General features: G+C 39.2%; 1 protein-coding gene across 3 annotated transcripts in view; it reads left to right on the top strand.

The window, feature by feature from the left end:
- ERG (ETS transcription factor ERG) overlaps nt 1-20894 on the top strand; it is a 177612-nt gene that overhangs the window by 133636 nt on the left and 23082 nt on the right. For 2 of the 3 annotated variants that reach the window (XM_042460802.1, XM_042460803.1), the window contains 4 exons: nt 803-1020; nt 13387-13538; nt 18725-18928; nt 19726-19806. In XM_042460802.1, coding sequence (XP_042316736.1) covers nt 803-1020; nt 13387-13538; nt 18725-18928; nt 19726-19806 — 655 coding nt within the window. The remainder of the gene's footprint in view (nt 1-802; nt 1021-13386; nt 13539-18724; nt 18929-19725; nt 19807-20894) is intronic. The other variant, XM_042460804.1, reaches the window with a different exon arrangement.

Genomic DNA, 20894 nt, shown 5'->3' with positions numbered 1-20894 from the left:
AAACTGTTAGCCAGAAACTGTGGAGGTTGCAATTCCTGGTAGACCTTGACAGATGCACTTGTTGGATGTGCTCTTCTCTGCCAGACAGGGACATAGCAAAGGGGGGGGGGGGTCTTGGGGGCCGGACCCCCCCCCCCCATTAAAAAAATGAATGGTGTGTGCTGCTGCGCCGCTGCCGCAGCCAAGCCCCATTATAATGGTGGCACTTAGTCTGGAACCCCCCCTTCCTAAAATCCTGGCTACATCCCTGTGCCAGAGATCTCTGCCCCACCTAGTATTTATTTATTTTATTTATATCCTGTCTTTCTCCCCAGAAAGGGACTCAAGGTGGCTAAAAACGCATTTAAAACAGTACAAATTAAATGTGATATAAAAGTATAAAACATAAAAAACAAGCAATTTAAAAAGTTAAATACATTATGCATTAAAAATATTAAAATGTATTAAAAAGTATATACAAATCTTAATCAGGGCTGAGGAATAGTGGTAATTTTGAGGTTACCCCTTGTCCTACTCTGGAGTAAGATTGTTTTCCCTTACTCCTGTAAAAACCTCTTACTCCTGTACTTCTTATTGCTGCTCCCCAGCCATAGGGAAAAGCCCCAGTTGTTTTGCAAGGCTGGTGTGTGTGTGTAAGAGTCTCTCTTTGCCTCCCAGTCCTTCTCCAGTGCAATATAATAAAAATGTTCAATCTATAAAAATAGAATGAAGCCTTAATAAAATGTCTGCTGTCTGTAAACTGACATGATGTAATTTACATTTATCCTTTTCATTTTGGTGCTTTCTCTTCTCTGGATTTCAGGAAGCATTATCAGTTGTGAGTGAAGATCAGTCTTTATTTGAGTGTGCCTACGGAACTCCCCACCTTGCTAAGACAGAGATGACAGCCTCCTCTTCCAGTGAATATGGGCAAACATCAAAGATGAGTCCACGTGTCCCCCAGCAAGATTGGTTATCACAACCTCCAGCCAGAGTAACCATAAAGATGGAATGCAATCCAAATCAAGTTAATGGTTCCAGGTAAGGAGGAAAGGTTTCATGTAATGAAATTCTCCTAAGATCTGCCTGGGGAAAATTTTCTATGTCTATTCTACTGAGTGTGGGATTAATAGAACAAGCAATAGAAATATGTTGATTGATATATAGTATACTTAACAAATGATAATCAATTGAGCTGCCAATTAAACAAATAGGAATGTTGTTTGTTTATCTGCAGATTTTGTGTAAAGCCATATGCTGATAAGTTCCTATGCAGTCTGTTTTTCAAAACATTTCTGCAGAGACAGCTTGCCTTAGTAATGCACTTAGTAAAGCCCACCTCCACCATCCTCCCAATGCTGATGTTGCTTAAACACACACACACACACACATCTCTTCCAGAATATGAGAAGGAAAAGGAGCTGGGTGAGTGCAAAAAGGACTTGCAAAAAGGAGCATTTTATTCAGAGGCTTTTAAAATTTGGATGCACCTGTTTCTGGTCTTTCTAGTAACTAGGAAGAGGTGGTACAAAAGCATAAAGCTAGATTCTTCTAATTGCCTTGAAGTTTGGCTATAAGTGCATCTTGTTCTAGATTACTATAAATTATCAATATAATATTTGTTCATTTGATTTCTGTTTATTCTGCCTTTCCCCCACTCTGTCACCCAAGGCAATCTGCAAAAATTAAAATAGATATAGATAAGCTCACATCACTAAAAGTATGCAGAAGTTAAAATATAATTAAACTATCAAAGGGATCATGTTACAAAAAAAGTCTCACAAGTGTTGCAAAATCCCTTTGCCTATTGATTTTCCAGACTAACATGACTATATCTTTGAATTAAATTATCAAAACTATCAAACTGTCAAAGCTACCTTGAGTAGTCCTCAGTTTCCCATAATGCTTAGAGGTATACACTGTGCATATGAAACAGAGCATGGTAAGTTAATTCTTAAAATATAATTAGTTATAGTTCCATAGTTTAAAATGTTAGTTACCATTTTAAAAATAGTTTTCTCAAAAGTAACTAAAATAGTTACCTTTTACATTTTTTAAATTAATGTTTTTATTTCGCAGCATAATGCATAGCATATAATTTAGCACGCGCCAATATCTGAATCATGTACCATCTAATCTGAACAATTTGAACCATGTAATGTTCCTTCTCCTTCTCCACATCTCATGTAACTAGATAAGAACAAAAAAGTTAAAGTTGTATTTTAAAGAGAGTGATGTTGTCCCTTGTTAAGTTACAATCATTATGTAGCTGCACATGTAGCTGCACATTAATTATGTGGAAAAGAAAATAATTATAAATTACAGTTATTTCTAGCTAGTTTCTTCTAGCTGTGAGTGAAACTGTAATGAAATATGTAGGAAAGAAGCATACATTCTTTAAAATCCTATTTCAGGAACTGATAAATCCCTAAGTTTAAGTGTAAAAGTAGTGCCATACATGATTATGCTGGTGTCTGCAGACTCAAAATATCTTAAACAGAGTATCATTTCTATTTTCTGTCTTCTCTTTGACTTTGAACTAAGGGTTAACTGTAGCACAATTTAAATAAATACAAGTGTAACTAAAATATAAGCAGTTAGTGGTTTAGTAGCACTAAAAGAACCATGTTCCCCCTATCCTGTCCTTAGTGTAGGTTACCCACTAGAGTGATCCCAGTTCTTGAGGGTTCATAGCAGAGGGAGAAGATGTAATGGAGAGGAGGAATTGTGTCCTGCCCTGCCTGGTGACAAAAGACTTTCCTGTGGTGGGAAATGTTGATTGGGTATCATCCAGTAGGTTTATCAATACTGAGTGGCTTTTTCAAACCAGCACCTGAATTGCCATGGACATAGAAATTAGGGTTTTAGGCAGCTGGTGGTAAAATCTTTAGGTAAGCATGTAAACAGTAAGTTTTATAATAGATAAAATACAAAAGTAAATCTCAGTGATAATCTTGCATGCTTGTTCTGATTCATATAAACAGAAATAATGATAAGGAGTAATAAATAGGATCTCTGCAAGTGAAGTCATTACTGCTTATGTCCAACATCTTCTGCTTAGGCAAACTCAAATGGTATTTGAATTTATACCCACAGAGGCAGGCATCAGAGTGCTACAGCTTCTGATGCAATCTTTATTTTATAGAACCACAAGCACAGTGTTCGCTAAATGAAATACAACTTGGGAAATGTAATCCATTGCCATTATAATGAAATTTCTGTAAAATAATAAAAGTAAAACAAGAGAAAATGAATTTAGAAAGTTTCAGGCCAAGTGGGAAGCTATTGTGGTTTTGGTCTTGGTACCAGTATATCAGATTACATAATTCTCCCAGCACCAATCTAACTGTAAATTAAGTATATAAGGAACATCATTTCATAACTGGCAGTTAGTGCTTCCACTCTCTTGGACTTTTCTTCACTCTAACCTCATGCACAAGAAATATTGACGTGTCTGCTCTAATGGAGAAAGGCTCATGTGTAGTAAAACTTAAACCAGCTGTTTCCCTGCACTGAAAAAAACAAAACAAATAGCAGTGCTAGTAATATTTATAGCTCGCATGGCCTCTAGTGAGCCAGACGCTGACTGCCTTAATTTGCTGTGATAGCCTTAAGGCTCAAACTTGTTGGAATGTATTAGGGAACCAATGAAAGGGGGATGAGAGGACTGCATTCACAGAAGTTACATTGTATTACCAAAGACACATAGTGTCAGACAAATAAGTCATTACAAGTTTACATCTCTTTGATTGTAATGAAAAGTCATTACAAGTTTACATCTCTTTGATTTTATTGTTACTTGTCTGTAGTATTTGCTTATCATTCTGATATGTGAAATTTATCCATTAGTACAATTTTTGATCAAACATCACTATACAAGTAATTATGGACTCCAAGATGCTTGATCAGCCTTGTGCATTTTGCAGCCATAGACCACATATTATGGTTTCACCTCCAGCTATTGTGATTGGCTGACACTTTTTCAGAGCATGCACAGGTGCGCATACCAGACCCACAGCCATATCATTTAACTTCATTGTGCTGGAGTCACAAAATTCTTTCCCTTCCATTTGAGCCCAAAGGTGAAGACTTTCAAGTTCAAACCAGCTTCTACAGTTTGTTCATCTACCCACTCCTCTTTGAGAAGCCATTTGTCCTTTATTACAGGGAACAGTTCTCTGTTTATAAGCATTCTCTGCTAGAAGGGGAGCCCAGTCCAAGTCTAGTTTAAATATAAGGAACCATAAGGGACAGCAAGGGTGATCTTCAAGTTGAACTATTGCAGTTGGACAGCAGACTGAGGAAGACATACATTTCACCTGTTCATAGCCTTCCTCATTCTAGTGAAATGCATTGTTTTAACATGTTATGTTTTAATTCATAATTGTTTTAACTTTTAAAATTGTTTAATTGTTTTTTAAATTTTATATTTATCCATTTTAATTTGGATTGTTTTTAAATTTATTGTTTTTAAATTTGCTGTTAGCCACTTTGAATCCCTCTTTTGGGAAAATGGCAGGATATAAGAAAAATTATTATTATTATTATTATTTCTCTAACTTTCTAATATCTGGTTTGGATCGATAACATTTTGGTAAAAATCTGTGTCTTTGGTGATGTGTAAGTATTGACCCTAAGAGTAAGCAGTCACTTACTCTTAGCCCTGGGCACCTAGTCAATTCATCCCATTTTTGTATTGGAATTCCTTTATTTTTACCATTGCTGGTTCATGAATTCTAGTAGCAGAACTGGGTAACAGTGAGTAATGTATTTGAAATCCTTATTTCAAATACAGTACAATTTAAATTTGTATATCAAGTCTGAAATACTTACAGAAAGGACACTGTTATGTTGGTATAACACTTTTTCTCCTTGCATTTTTGCAATGCATAGAATATATGAGGCGTAGCGGAAACATTTCCTAGATATTAAAAACAAACCAAAGTAGGTTGAAGTAGTACAATGCACTCGTATATATGACTGCTGAAAAGTAAATCTTACTGAGTTCAGTGGGGTTTACAAATACATTATGACAGTGTCCAGAGCACCTGCTAGCCAGGGACCTTGGGTTCAATTAGTGGACACGTTCAACCATTTCTAAACCTGACCTATATCCGTCCTGGTTGATAAGATCTAGCAGAGTTGGATTGAGTAGGTGGGACCAGAGGATGGCGATTGCATTATTTCAGAGATTGGTACCTACTGATTTGAAAGTGTCTATCAAGAAGATCTATCTGGATACAGAGAATTACCACCATACTACAATTATCCCCTTTGCCGGCAAATTGTTTGCACGTTTGCTGGCTGGGCAATTTCAGGCATTCTTGGAGGAAACCGATTATATGGATCTGTTTTAGTGTGGTTGCAGCATGGGGTTCTGCATAGAAGCAAATTTGTTTGTCCTTACTGATTATTTGTTCTGGAAAAAATACTACTGGAGTGGTGCCCTTTTGATCCTCCTCATATCCTATCAGACTGGCTCTATAGGATGACATTGGGAGGATAGGTACAGAAAGTGGCATTGGGATACTGTGAGTCAGCCCCATGACTTTTAGTCTGTGGTTGATACACAGTCCCAGTCTATCTCCTATTCTAAATATATTGTTGAGAAGATTTTGGGAAGGCTCATCTCCTCCTAGAATTTCAGTCAAAAGAATACAGATTCCAATCAAAGAGAAAGGGATTGGACATGTCATACAATATCTTATATTAATTTTTGGACTTATCCACTTAAAATAGGTAATCCACCAAGGTCAGATTTACCTTCATTTCTGGCAGCTTTACTTAAATGGACAGCACTTGATTCTCATTTTGTTAACAAAGGGTAGTATTTTGCCAACAATTTCAGCCATTAGAATATTTGAAAACTGGTAAGGAACCATTTTTATAGAAGGAGTGGGACAGTGATGGGATTGTTGCATTAAATCAGATACTTGGTGGTGATGATGAGTTTTTGCCTTTTTCAGTTTTGTAAGAGAAGTTTAAACTATTTCTTATCAGTTGAATGGCAATATCTACAACTGAAACATTCCTTACAACCCAGATTTGGCACTGCAGCTATAAGTGCATCTGAAGTTAACTTAATATTAGGGATATTAATTGAGGCCTTCCAAGTATGCAGACCAACCATTTAGGTAGGTAGGTAAGTAGGTAGGTAGGTAGGTAGGTAGATTTCTGTTATCTATAAATAAATGTGACACATGAGGTTTACAGCAAAAATGAAATAAAGATTAGGAATATAATTCTGACTGGTCCTGGAACCAAACTTCAGCAGATACCAAGGGCCCACTTTACTGACAAATATACAAAAGGACGTATATTTGCACATTTCTGCCAAAATGCAGATGTTTGAGGAACAATGGTGTCCCACATCTCTTACACCCTTTAGTGATACGACTGCCCAGTAGGTTTCCATTGCCAACAGAGTTGTAGTCCAGCACTCAAACCACTACACCACACTGACTTTTGTTATTCTGGAATATTATTGTATGTAACTACAAGACCTTTTGAAAGCAAATTTGAAATACAGAATTTTCAAAAAAAGTAGTTTGTGCTCAGTTAACTCATCAAGGAAAGAGGAGAAGAGGGGAGGGCAGGGGAGGAATGCAATCTTGCTCTTCCCAGTAGATTACACCATATGGTATCTAAACTACTTTTAGGCCCTCTACATAAAAAGCCACCGTGGGAGCGTGGCGACCACCCGCCGGCTGCCCCAACTCAACCCTCACACCACCCACCTGATGAGATGGTGAATGACATTATGCTATGCCTTTGGCAGAGCATTTACACATGCTGCACCAAAGAAGCAGAGAACATCCACCACTGTGGCTAGGTCATCTTTTGGTGGTGCAAAAAGGTAACATGGTAAAAGTGCAAACAATTTTAATGTAACACACACGCACACACAAAATACATACCAGCATTTTGACAAATTGGAAAAGTCTAGTAGGGGGTGGCTGTGATATTTCTTAAAGTTATCTAAGGCGCGTTACAGACGGGCCCATGAGACGCCGTCATCACGCCATCATTACATGTGAGGGGCAGCACTTCCTGACACGCCTTGCCCCTCGCGTGTAATGACTATGTCAAAATGGCGGCAGCCGTTCCACATGGCCATTGCCATTTTGACGTAGCGGACGCTCTGCGTCCGCACGTCGCACGGTGGAAGTGACACCGCAAGTGCGCAACTAGCGCCTCATGGCGTCTCTTCCGGGGCCGAGGAAGGAGCATGATTTTCACGCTCCTTCTTTGCTGCGTCTGGGAACCACATGGTTTGGATGCTGCGGTTCCCGGACGTTGCAACCAGCAGCGGCGCGAGACTGCCCCTTCTGGGCCGTCTGTAACGTGCCTAAGTTGCCACTTTATCTTTTTTTCTGATAAGATTCTCATCTTTTATCCTGCATGGTACTTAGGTGCAACAACATGGTCCAGTATATGCCAGCAGTAGATGAATCTGTTGAATTTGGCCAGTGCAGATGAAGAAGGATTGTGTTCCATCTTTTTCAGATAGATATTTGCTTACATTTGCAGACTTCTCCATATAGAACAGGATTTTTTTTTAAAAAAAGTCAAATGAGGCAGAAAGCAAAACTGACAGATTAATCCCTGATTTCTCTCATTCTCTCTGAGGGAGACCCAGAGAGAGAGAGATGGAAGAAAGAGAAGAAAACAGTTGTCATGTATCTTTCAGGTGAGATGAAGTGTGCTTACAGCTACAGAGTACTAAAATAACAGGCCACTATAAAGGAAAACATCTCAAGTTACAGTTCAGGCCTGGAGTTCTAAATAAATCATAGCCAGATTTCACTCTTTGCATTGGACACAGTTCTCTCTAGGGTGCTTTTCTTTTATTATCAGCTGTCCTTTGACAATAAATCAAATTGTGCTTAAATAAATCCTAACTCTATAGGCACCCTCCTGACTGATATTCTGTAAAATAGTGACTGCTGCATGTTGATCTTTCAGCTTCACATTGTGGATGTCAGTGTTCTGATTCAGTTAAGAACTTGGAGCATGAACTATCAGATGTCAAACACATATTCAGATCCTCTGAAGCCGAGTGTCTCCTAGTGCCCTACCAATGTTTTAAACTACAGCTACTCTACTGGCTGTGGTGGCTTGGACAGCTGGAATTTCAGTCCAATACATCAGGAAGGTGCTGGGTTCAGAAACACTTCTTAAAAGTTATTTCACTTTTCAGGGCAAAAATAGTTTATTGTTGTTGTTATTCCTGTCAGATCAGCTTCAACTCAGTGACGACCCTGGGCTTGGTGTCACCTGGTGTAGTGCACTGCTAGTGGGGTTGCCCCTTTCCCCACACACTTGCTTGGCTGCCCACCTATTCAGGGCTGTGGGAGGGGGTGGCTGGGCAAGTGAGGGAGGGGACAGAAGGGGAGGGGAGAGAGGCTCATCCCACCTTCACCTCCATGTGGCCCCCTCCTCACAAGGAAGCCATACGGATGCGAAAGCAGGAGGGCTGGACTCACCCCTCGTTCACCTCCATGCATCTTCCTCATGAGAAGGGAGCTGGGTGGAGCACATTAGCCTCACTTCCTCTTCCACTACCTTGGCTTCCTCCTCAGCAATGAAGAAGAAGGGGTGGGTGCCGGCAGCAACACGGCACTATTCACAGTGGAAGGCCCCAACCGGGTATCACCCCTCTTATAGGGTACCAACTGGTGCAGGCTGCACCCCCTGCACTCCTCCACTGCTTTGACTTATAGCAATTCTATGAATAAGAGATTTCCGATAGCCCCATCATCAACTGCACTGCTCAGATCTTGCAAACACAGGGCCAGGGCTTCCTTGATGGAATTAAGCCATCTGTGATCAGTCTCCTTCTTTTCCTCTTGCCTTCCACTTTATCAAACATTATTACCATTTCCAAAATATTACTTGGCTTCAAATAGCAAAAACCTCACTACTACTACATACCCAGTGATTGAGAGCCCACTTACATTTACATGGCTAGAATTTTCTGAAGTAAACATGTAAGATGGTGGTTTTTCCAATAATTTCTTATGTGTTTATTTCAAGGAAAGCAGATTATTTAGAGTATGAAAAACATTAATTGCCTCTTAGGAGGCTACTACACCAATCCTTTGAGTTAAATATGTGTAAGTAATCTGGCTGCAGTGCAGACGAGTTATCCTTGGTGGGCAGTAGAGGTTCCACATGTAAAAATACAGTGTCCTCATTTAATTCTTCTTCAAAAGCAACTTTCCTTATGACTTAGAATGTTTCCAAGGTTTATTGTTTCAGAGACACTTGGGTAGTATTTGTGTGCATGTGTGGATACTCTCGTGTGGAGCTCATGTGACATCTAAAGTCAGTCACTTTCCTCAGTTAATTGTTAAGGTAAATTTCTAGTTCACAAACTTCTTGATTACATTAAGAAATGCTGATTTCTCCTTTTCTCCTCTTTCCCTGTTTATATTAAGTTGAGAGACCCACCCTAGCAAGAAGTCTGCCAAATGCTGATTGCTATCAGTCTTTTAAAGAAAGTACTCAAAAATGTTTATTGTACTTTCAACATGCAATTGTTCATAGCAGTCTAACATCTGATGATGTACTTCATTGTTACAGCAAGAATTTTATATTACATTCCAAGATCTTTTCAAGGGAAATCGATACTGTTAATTTGAAGGAATTTCATTTATAAAAATACCACTTTATTAATTTTGGTCCCACCGAGTTTACCAGTACAATTATTTCACCTCTGCCTTATTTGGGGTGAAGATGTGGATGGTGACTACATCCTGTTGGAGAAATATGCCTTTACCAAACTGAGGAAATATTTTGAGTAACAGGTGACACACATTCTATGGGACAGACATAGAATGCTGATTCAGAGCACATGTGATCATGCAAACTTTCTGCAGAGGTTGCATCAAGCTTTGTGGCACCAGATGATGACTCATAGCCTACACACTATGTAAGTGGACCAGGTTTCAAGTCACTTGTGGGTTGGTTGTATTGTTTGTGTTGTTGTGATTTGAAGCTGGGAGTTGGTTTAAATCAGACACAAAAGTTGATAAGAATTCGGAGAGGAGAGTTTGTATATATTTGTATCATATTGCAACTGAAGATAAAGCTTCCAAGGGCTTTGGATGAATCAACTGTGCCTCTGAGTTCTTTAAAGGTTGTAAAGTCATCAGTGCATTGCCAATACCAAAAGATGGGAGCTTTTGTTTCCGTACTCAGCTACGATATTGTGTTGGCTGCATCTGAGTGCATCTTCCTCAGACTGTGCTGTAAGTTGGCTTGGTAAACTCAGCTGACACATCTGCAGTAGAATTTATAGTGCATTTCAGAATTAAAAATAATAAGTTGCAATACTCAATTCTGTTTCTGTATATAAAGGTAAAGGTTTCCTCTTTGACACGTTTGTCTAGTTGTGTCTGACTATAGGGTACTCATCACTGTTACTAAGCCGAGGGAGCCAGTTTTATCAAAGATGACTTCCATGGTCATGTGGCTAGCATAACTGCACAGAATGCTATTACCTTCCCACCAAAGTGTTCCCTGTTTATCTACTTGCACTTTTACATGCTTTCAAACTGCTAAGTTGGCAGAAGCTGGGACTATTGATGGGAGCTCACTCTGTCATGTGGCACTTGTTCTCAAACTGCCGGTATGTCAACCTTGCAATCATCAGAGTCAGTGTCTTAACCACTAAGCCATCGTGTCCCTCCGCATCAGTTCTGTATATACTGTACTTGATTCCATATTAGTCATTATCTCCAAAATGAGTGTGCTTTGTTCTCTCAGAGGTCAAGAATGTAGTTTAAAAAGGATGAAATGGCAGAATTAAAGGGAGCGATCAGAAGAGGAATAACTATTGTGTGCTTCACAACTGACAAAACATACATAAATGTATGAAACAGATACATACACCTCTGCCCTGGTGAGACCATTAAATCCAGGATCTAAAAGTACCTTGTTGAATTGAGAGGAAATTTTGTCTCTAGGGTTAAATATCTACAAGCTGTGTTGCACTGGTGAATGGCCACTTTAGATATGTAAGAGGCAAGAATGGTGGAGGAAAGAGGCCAGAAATGAGGCAGAACTGCTGGTGACATTTTCCTGTGATCATCAAAAACATCCTCATGCTATGTAATTTCATTTTCCCTAGGAATTCTTAATTAAAATGTTGTTTGTTTAATTTAAGCTGTTTTATAGCTTGTGAATTTATAACCAATTGTTTCTGTCTAATAAAATATCATTCCCCTATCCAACAGAGGGAACATTGTGCTGCCATTAGATTATTTGTGGAATGTTAACTTTAAAAGTTTTTGCTGAATGTATAAAAGCTGTGTGACTGCAGATCTTCTCTAGATGTCCATGCCTTGCCTTACACTACCAAGAATCAATCTGTCTGTCTGTCTGTCTGTCTGTCTGTCTGTCTGTCTGTCTGTCTTTCTTTCTTTCTTTCTTTCTTTTTACCCAGCTATTTCCTTCTGTGGGATAGATGCATGTTCTTGCTACTATTCATCTATGCCCAGTTTAACATTTTGGATTTGTCACACTATATGGATCAGCTCTTGAAAAGGGTTTAGAAGCTACTGATGTTACAGAATGTTAAACAATTCCCCATATGTGGTATAGTGGTTAGTCTGTTGGGCTGGGATTTGGGGGATCCAGATGCTCCTCTCTACTGAGTAATAAAATTAATTGTCACCCCATGTGCATGAGCTAAAAGGCCTGCTTTCCTCCTGCTCTGATGCCATCCTGTCTAAAAAACACAGACATTAGCCCTAGGCTGGGCGCAGATGCCGATCCAGCAGTCCTGGACCAATCTCAGTCCAAAGAGACTTTAATCCATTACAAAAATGCCAGCTCTTTGGTTCAGAGTTTAAGGAAAACTTTGTGGTGACAATGGGCAGACCAGATGGCCCCTCATGCACCTTATCTGTTGCTGTTGTTGTGTCCATCCTGAAGGCCCCTGTTGTGGCCTCTGATGTCAGAAGGGATTGCATGGCCATCTAGGTGTAGCCAGGCACCCTTTTCTGTCCTTATGTGCTGTAGCAGGAGCCTTTCAGACAGACACAATGGCAGCAGCTGGTAAAGGGCACACAGTGCCATGATGCAACACCAGGCGGATGAACACTGGACTGATCCAGATAGAAACTGCAGGCAGGATACCATGGTATTTTGCCCATCCGTTTTGGCCCTGAGTGATCTTGGGGCAATCTCTGTCAGTCTGACCCAGGCTCACAGGTCTGTTGTGAGGATTAAATGGGGAGGAGGAAACTCATGAGCATCATCTTGAATTCATTGGAAGACAAGCAGGATATTATTAACTGCCATCAAGTTGACTTTTACTTATGGCAACCTGTGAATATTGAGGCTTCCAAGTCACCCTGTCATCAACCACCCAACTTAGGTCTTGCATACTCAGGAACATGGCTTCCTTTATTGATACTATCCATCTGGAATGTGGTCTCATTTCCCTATTTCTCCTTTATGAAGCATTATTGCATTTTCTGATGTGTCATGTCTTCTCGTTATAAGTCCAAAATACAACAGTCTCAGTTTAGTCATCTTGGCTTCTAGGGAGTGTTCAGGCTTGATTTGTCATAGGTATGTATATTAATATTTTTTTAAAAATAAAAAAACCTAAGACAGAGGTGTGGTCCTTCTAAACTTGCCTACTTTTTTCAAGGCCCAATTCAAGAAGCTTATTGTTATCTACCAATCTCAAAAGAAAAGAAACTGACCCAGTGTACCTTCTGGGAGTTGATCTTCCCAGACCATCTTTCCAACATTAATGCATTCTCAGGAGAGTCTGTATTGGATCCTACCTTTGTGAGACATTTAGTAGAGAAACATTCAGAGTGTTAACATTTTCAGATAATAAATGTTCTATAATTCTCAGGGGAGAGCTGAGTAAGTTAACTCTGTTTCGTTATTTTAGCCATTGTGGCTACCAATTGTTGAGCAGTATGGGTTTATCTACTGCTGGTGTTAGGGCTGTTTTTTACATGTTATTATATGCTGAATTATCATATTTTTATTTTGTGTCTTATTGATTTTTGTACCAATGTAGTAAGACAGTGTACTTATTTTTAAAAGTTGGTAAGAACTTTATCAGGTCTAATATTTTAGCCTACACATCCATACTTAATCTTAGTTTCCATTTTTTCCACCATTTTCTTTTTCTTTTAATACACAGAGTCAAATGTTGTAACACATTAGTGTTTTGTGGACTCTGTATCCACTAGGAATAGCTACCAGAAACAGGATTGTTTAACATATGCTGAGATATTGAGAGTTACTATGGCGAGCATCATGCAAAAAACATCTTGCAACATACCTTTCTCTTGTGAACTGTATTTACTGAAAAATAAAATAAAAACACTAACGCTCATTACTTGTTACCCATGAAAACTTCAACTATTTCCATAGGAATTCCCCTGATAATTGCAGTGTGTCAAAAGGAGGGAAGATGGCTAACAGCACAGAAAACGTTGCTATGAATTATGGAAACTATATGGAAGAAAAGCACATCCCACCACCAAACATGACCACCAATGAACGGAGAGTTATTGTTCCTGCGGGTGAGAAAATAAATGTATTAAAATAAATATTTTGAATAGAATATGTCCCACTGATAAACAGTGGGGCCACAATCCATTCAATTAAACCTATTCTTAGTTTCATAATGATTTCAGAAGGAGATTTGTGCATGTGGTTCATTTTTCTCTTTAGAAATCAGAGGACATTAATTTTGGCTGTATCATGAAAAGACTTGATATTCAAACTAATTGGTTCTTACAATGGGCCCTTGGTATCTGCTGGATTTTGGTTCCAGAACTTGCAGTGGATACCAGAATCTGTGGATGTTCATGTACATCACTTTAAAACATTATAAAACTGATTATAAATTATACTAAAGTTAAAAACAAATTAAACATACATCTGTATTAAATACCTTGCCTGCTTAAGCATGAAAACCATTCTTAAATAAGAATGCTTTGCTTGATAGTGAAAGCAGGGAAGGTTCCTGCCTAGCCTCCTGCAGAAGGGAGTTGCAGAGGGTGGGAGCAGCCACTGAGAAGGCTCACTCTTGTGTCCTCACTAGGCAAGCTTGAATTCTGTGAATTCACTTTTACATTCATTGAATCATTTTGAGGACTGACTTGAGGATTTTTAAGGGAGACAGTATTTTGGAAGGCAAAAGGGCTGGAGAAAATAGTCAAACTGTCATAGAGGGAACAAGGCAAACAGTGCAAGCACCCAACAGTGAGAGGCAAAAAAAAATTACACAGGAAGCAAGACACATGGTCTTAGATGTCTCTACACTAATGCACAGAGCATGGGAAATAAGCAAGATGGAACTTGAACTCCTAGAACAACAAAGCAAATATGAAATAATAGGCGTCACTAATGGCTGGTGGGATGAGTCTCATGATTGGAATGTAGTAATAAAGGAGTGCCTCCTAATGGGTGAGCTCCCATCACTAGTCCCAGCTTCCGCCAACCTAGCAGTTCAAAAGCATGCAAATGCAAGGACCGCATACTCATAAAAGATAAATCTAATAGTAATGGATAACTTTAACTATCCTGATATTTGCTAGAAGTCAAACTCAGCCAAACCTGTAGCAAATTCCTCATTTGTCTGGAAGACAATTTCATTGTCCAAAAGGTGGAAAAGGCCACAAGGGGGTCATCTATTTTAGATCTGATCCTAATCAACATGGATGACCTGGTTAATGGGGTGCAAGTGGTGGGATCCTTAGGTGGGAATGATCATGTTCTTCTGGAGTTTGTTTTACAGTGGAAAGGAGAAGCCAAGCATAGTCAGACACACATTCTAGACTTTAGGAGAGCTGATTTCAGTAAACTTAAGGAAATATTGGGGCTGATCCCCTGATCAGGTATACTAAAAGAGAAGGGAGTTCAGGATGGATGGGAGTTTCTCAAAAGGAGATACTGAAGACACAATTTAAAACAGTTCCAATGAGGAAGAAAAATGGGAGGTGTCTCATGAAACCAGGATGGATGACTAAAGAACTTTCAGAGGAACTAAGTTTTAAATGGGAGATGTATTAAAAAAATGGAAAAGGGGGGAAATCACCATGGAGAAATGCAAAGAAATAGCTAGCACATGTAGTGGTAAAGTAAGAAAGGCAAAATCACAGAGTGACCTCAGGCTTGCTAGAGAGGTTAAGAATAACAAAAAGGGCTTTTGGGGATATGTCCATAGCAAAAGGAAGAAGAAGGAAATGATAGGGCCATTGTATGCAGAAGATGGCAAAATGCTAACAGGGGACAGAGAAAAGGCAGAATTACTCAATCACTTATTTGCCTCAGTCTTCTCAGAAAATGAAAAGAGTGCTCAGCCTGAGAAAAATGGAGCAGAGGACAGAATAGGAAAAATGCCTGGTTAATCTAAATGAATTTAAGTCTCTGGGACCAGATGAACTGCATCCAAAGATATTAAAAGAATTGGCAAATGTAATCTCAGAGCCATTGTCAACAATTTTTGAGAACTCCTGGAGAACAGAAGAAGTCCCAGCAGACCAGAGGAGGGCAAAAAGTGCCCCTATCTTTAAAAAAAAGGGGGGGGGGGGGAGAGGATTCCAACAATTATTACCCAGTTAGTCTGCCATCAATACCAGGAAAGCTTCTAGAGCAGATAATTAAACAGAGTCTGTGAACACTTAGAAAGCAAGGCCATAATCACAAAAAGTCAACATGGGTTTTTGAGAAACAAGTCATGCCAGACTAATCTGATTTCCTTTTTTGGCTAAAATTACCAGTTTGGTAGATGAAGGGAATGCTGTAGCATATCTTGATTTCAGTAAGGACTTTGACAAGGTCCTCCATGGTATTCTTGCAAACAAGCTAGAAAATATAGTTATTTAGTGGATTTGTAATTGGTTGACCGGCCGAACCCAAAGAGTACTCAACAACGGAACCTCTTCATCACAGAGAGGAGTGACAAGTGGGTTGCCACAGGGTTGTGTCCTGTGCCCAGTGCTATTCAACAGCTTTATCAATGACTTGGATGAAGGAATAGAGGGCATGCTCATCAAAACTGCAGATGAAGGAGGAGCAGCTAATATCCCAGAGGACAGGATCAAAATTCAAAATGGCCTTCATAGATTAGAAAGCTGGACCAAAGCTAATAAAATGAACTTCAAAATGGAGAAATGTAAGGTACTGCACTTAGAGCAAAAAATGAAATACATAGATATAGGATGGAGGATACCTGGCTTAACAAGACGACATGTGAAAGGGATCTAGGAGTCCTAGTAGACCACAAGTTGAACATGAATCAACAGTGTGATGCATTAGCTAAAAAGGCTAATGCTATTATAGGCTGCATCAACTGAAGCATAGTGTCTTGATCAAGGGAAGTAAAAGTGCCACTCTATTCTGCTCTGGTTAGGCCTCATTTGGAATACTGTGTCCAGTTCTGGGTACCACAGTTCAAAAAGGATGTTGACAAAGGAGAGCCACCAAAATGTTGAAGGGCCTGGAAACCATGCCCTATGAGGAAAGACTTAGGGCGCTGGATATGTTAAGCCTGGAAAAGAGATGGCTAAGAGGTGATATGATAACCCTGTTTAAGTATTTGAAGGACTGTCACATTAAGGATGGAGCAAGATTGTTTTCTGCTGATCCAAAGACTAGAAAACAGAGCAATGAATGCCAGCTACAGGAGAAGAGATTCCACCTCAACATTAGAAGGAACTTCCTGACAATAAGAGCTGTTCAGTGGTGGAACACACTCCCTTGGAATGTGGTGGAGTCTTCTTCTTTGGAGGTCTTTAAGCAGAGGCAGGCTGGATGGCCACCTGTCAGGGATGCTTTGATGCCTGGGGATTTGACTGGATGGCCCTTGTGGTCTCCTCCAACCTGATGATTTTAAGCCATGCAGCCCCAACAGAAGAATTTCTTGAGATGCAAGAGTCCCTGACATCACTTGTAGCATCATACCTTAGTACCAAAAGAAGGCTGGATGCATCATTTCTCACCATCCTGCTCCCCAGTGCCTCAGTATTTATTTTAGTGTCAGGGCTGCATGTATTAAGAGGTCAGTTTTTGAAGCGATCTGTTACAGGTACAGTACTAGTCCTGATGTAGAATCTTGACCATATCAATTATTCAAAGCCAGAAGTAGACTTCTGATCACTTTCACCTTAGTGTCTTGGTGGGGATGTTTGTGGGATTTTTTGACAATTCATGAAGCAAGGACTGGCATTAGTATGAGAGCACAACATAACAGTGACAGGATTTTTAGTTGGTCATGAAATTAGACATAACCAGTGTGGTTTACATGCATACCTCTCTCCAGAAAACTCTTTTTGTATAAAATAAAGGCAGGGACCCATGGTTTGCACTTAAAGGAATGGGAGTGTTACAACATCTGATTCCTGATGTGTAATCTGTTACTCAGCACAAAAGCCTGAAAAAGAGGAGGAGGGGGAGCTGCAGAATCCCACAAAGGAACATCATCAGATCACAGATTATATTTACAAGACCCACATATTTCTCTGAAAAGAATTACAATGAAAAAGTAGATGATAGTCCAGGATGCATACTGGCTAATGAAGAAGAGGGAACTAATGATCTGCCAGCTTTTCTTGGAATTTAATTTTCAGCACAAAAATGGCTTTCTTGCGTACTGTGCATTGTTGGTATACCTTGTTGCTGTGTATTAAATGGATGGATACTTTGTGGATGGGGGGGACTGTGTTCACATGAGGCCAAAGTAATTCACAGCAACAATATTTTCAATAGTGACATACACAGGTGGCCACTTGTATGGGTCAAAATATTAATGGAAAAGAAGGGTTTACTCAGAATACTATAAAAAAGAATTAAGTGAAACATTTTTTCTTCTTGCTTAATATTCTTACAGTTATGCTGTAGCAAAAAACTGCAAGAACATTAGCTGTGGCTAAAATTGCAAGCTGTAATTCTGTCAGTTATTTGTCAAACTATATGCTTCTTGCATAATCTACACAGTCATATAGGGCTTGATTTTTTTCAGAAGCAGGCTGTGAAATCATATTCTCTCCTAAAGCATTTTGTTCTTGTGGGCTAAAAAACCCACCCTGAATATTGATACATATCCTAGTTTTTGAACTGCAACTGGTCATAAACAGTTTCATCTTATCCACATCTGTTTTAAGCATATATACAGTAGATGCAAATGTACTTCAAGGAGCAAGAGGTCTGTGGGCATAAGCAGCTGTCTGCTGAGCTGAACAATAAATATGTGGATAAAGCTCTGTGTCTGACTGCCAGATGTTTTCATTTATACACAGCCATTTCAGTTTGCAGGATGATGTGGCAAAACAAAAGCAAACACATGTGTACATATGCACATATACACATATTCACATTCCCTCTCACATACCCACTGCTTAGCTGTGAATTATTAGTCTTGTAAGATCAGTGGATAGGACTTTGTCATAATACAATTTTCTCACCCCAGTTATATTTTTGTGCATTCTTTCTCTCCCTCCCCTCACCTCACACACACACACACACACACACACACACACACGAGGTGGGGGAGAGAAAATTGTACTATGAATTGGATGAGGAAATTTAATGAAAATCAGGTCCTCAAAAATTCAGTTGATTTGCTTAAAGGTGTAAGTTTACTGCTGGATGGTCAAACTAGATAATACACATATACCATGGAAACAAATCCAGCCAATCAGTTTTGTAGTAGTAATAGTAATCCAGAACATAACACTATGAAACTTTCTGCCTTTCAAAACAGATCCCATGCTGTGGAGCACAGACCATGTACGCCAGTGGTTGGAATGGGCTGTCAAAGAATATAGTCTCCCAGATGTGGATATTCTGTTGTTTCAGAATATTGATGGGAAGGAATTGTGCAAGATGACCAAAGATGACTTCCAGAGGCTCACACCAAGCTATAATGCAGACATTCTCCTCTCACACCTACACTACCTCAGAGAAAGTAAGAACTTTTCATATATTTATAAATATTTAAAAGTTTTTGTCCACTGCATTTTTTTACTCTAATGCTTGTTACAGTTTTCAGCTCTAAATACTATGCTCACAGTGTTCTGTGTCTAGATTTCAGATTAAGAAAATATCAACTATTTTAGGGATTGCAAAGACCCAAAATTAGGTTGTGAATATAATCTACATAATTTGTAGTAATGTTTTTTCTGGTCACATATTTTTTTCCTGCTTTCTGTTACTGAATCAATAATTCTAAATAATGACATGGGCATATTTATTTGTAAAGGAATTCCAGGCATGATTAAATATATCTGTTCTGCACTGCACAAAGGAGCACTTTTTCAGACTCCCATTAAAATGGAAGTTGTATGGTTTAAGAATTAAAAAAGAGCCCCCTAAATATAAATAAAACAATTCTTATAAGCAGTACTTACAGGGAGGAGAAGGAGTAAATTGGTTATTTGAAGAATAGTGAAACATATTTCAGATTATCATCATAAAATATGAATGACCAAACTTACCTTTTTTTAAAAAAAAAAAAAAGCAGGCAATGCAACACCAACATGACATTGCCATTTTCATAGGCTTACTAGTCACCAGGCTATGTCCATATGTTGAATTAAATTAATTCCCAGCTTCCAGGGGTATCATAAACCCAAACCCCAAAAGAGCAGAATGAATGGATGCTAGAATCACCAAAAATCAATCCAATTAGAATAAAAGAAAGTGGTTATTGAGATACTTCTGAATATCTTTTTATAAATTTTGGTGTTGCTTTTTGTTTTGTAGCTCCTCTTCCACATTTGACTTCAGATGATGTTGATAAGGCCTTACAAAACTCTCCACGGTTAATGCATGCTAGAAATACAGGTAATGCTGCCACTGCTCCCCCTTCCTATAGGCCATATTTTTAAAGCTCAGGATTTCTGTTTAACAGATGCATGCTAACTGTAAATTTAAGAAGGATGAAAAGGCTTAAGAGTGTAACATGCTTTCTAGAATTGATGTGACTTTCTCTCACAAATACTTACAAACACACACACACCATAAATAGGGAAAGTATTTAGGGGCAGATGCTGCAGACACCATTTTCCTCAGTCAGAAAATTTCCAACCAGAACATTTAGCGCCCCTCAACACTGAACAGGGACGGCTTGGTGCCGGGGGACGGAACAGAGCCTTTTGGAGGACACTTTGGCATGCGATAAAATCTGTTTTTGGCACACAAGCATCCTCCTCCCGTACCCGTAATGGGGGGAAATGGGTGCAGTAAAGTTCTAAGTCTATGTGGACAGTGCTCCATGTGAAGTCCTTCAATATGAATATTGGCGCCTTGGGGAGAAAATGTCCAGTTTTCTTACATATTCATGAAGAAGAACTTTAAAAAGTTACATGTTGGACTACAAGCCCAAGAATCCTCTAGCCAGCATCCCTCCTGACTGAAGGACTATGGGAAATGTTGTCCAAAAAGTAACCTTTTCAAGCTCCAGCATGGACACAAACACACACAGAATATGATAGCCATTGTTTCTCACTCTTCCTGTATCCTATAAATGAATCAAAACAAAAGAGAAAGCAGGGGCATGCAACTTTTTCTGGGCTGTAGCATTTCCAGTAGTGAATTTTGTATTAGAAGGGTTTCCCATTATTTAAAAGAGAACAGTTCCTGACCATGTAAAAGTAATAAGCCAGAGAAGAGGGATCTAGCCTAGCCTGCCCTCTAATCTCCTGATTCTCTATGTGTATAGTGAGGTTGCAGAAACCTGTTAAACAGTTCATCAGCTGATTGAGGGAACTTGCCCTGGGATACAGGATTGAAATGGGCCCTCTGAAGGACCATAGCAAATTTACTAGTTTAGGTCCAAAGCACACTTCAGAAATAACTGCCCTGGCTCAGTACTAGGGAATCCTTGGAAGTGTAGTTTATATTTGCACCAGAGCTGTCTGACAGAAAAGGCT

This window comes from Sceloporus undulatus, chromosome 3, assembly GCF_019175285.1.
Source record: "Sceloporus undulatus isolate JIND9_A2432 ecotype Alabama chromosome 3, SceUnd_v1.1, whole genome shotgun sequence".
NCBI classification, from domain to species: domain Eukaryota; kingdom Metazoa; phylum Chordata; class Lepidosauria; order Squamata; family Phrynosomatidae; genus Sceloporus; species Sceloporus undulatus.
The sequence above is the reverse complement of the archived record's forward strand: the minus strand, read 5'-3'. Positions and strand labels throughout refer to the sequence as shown.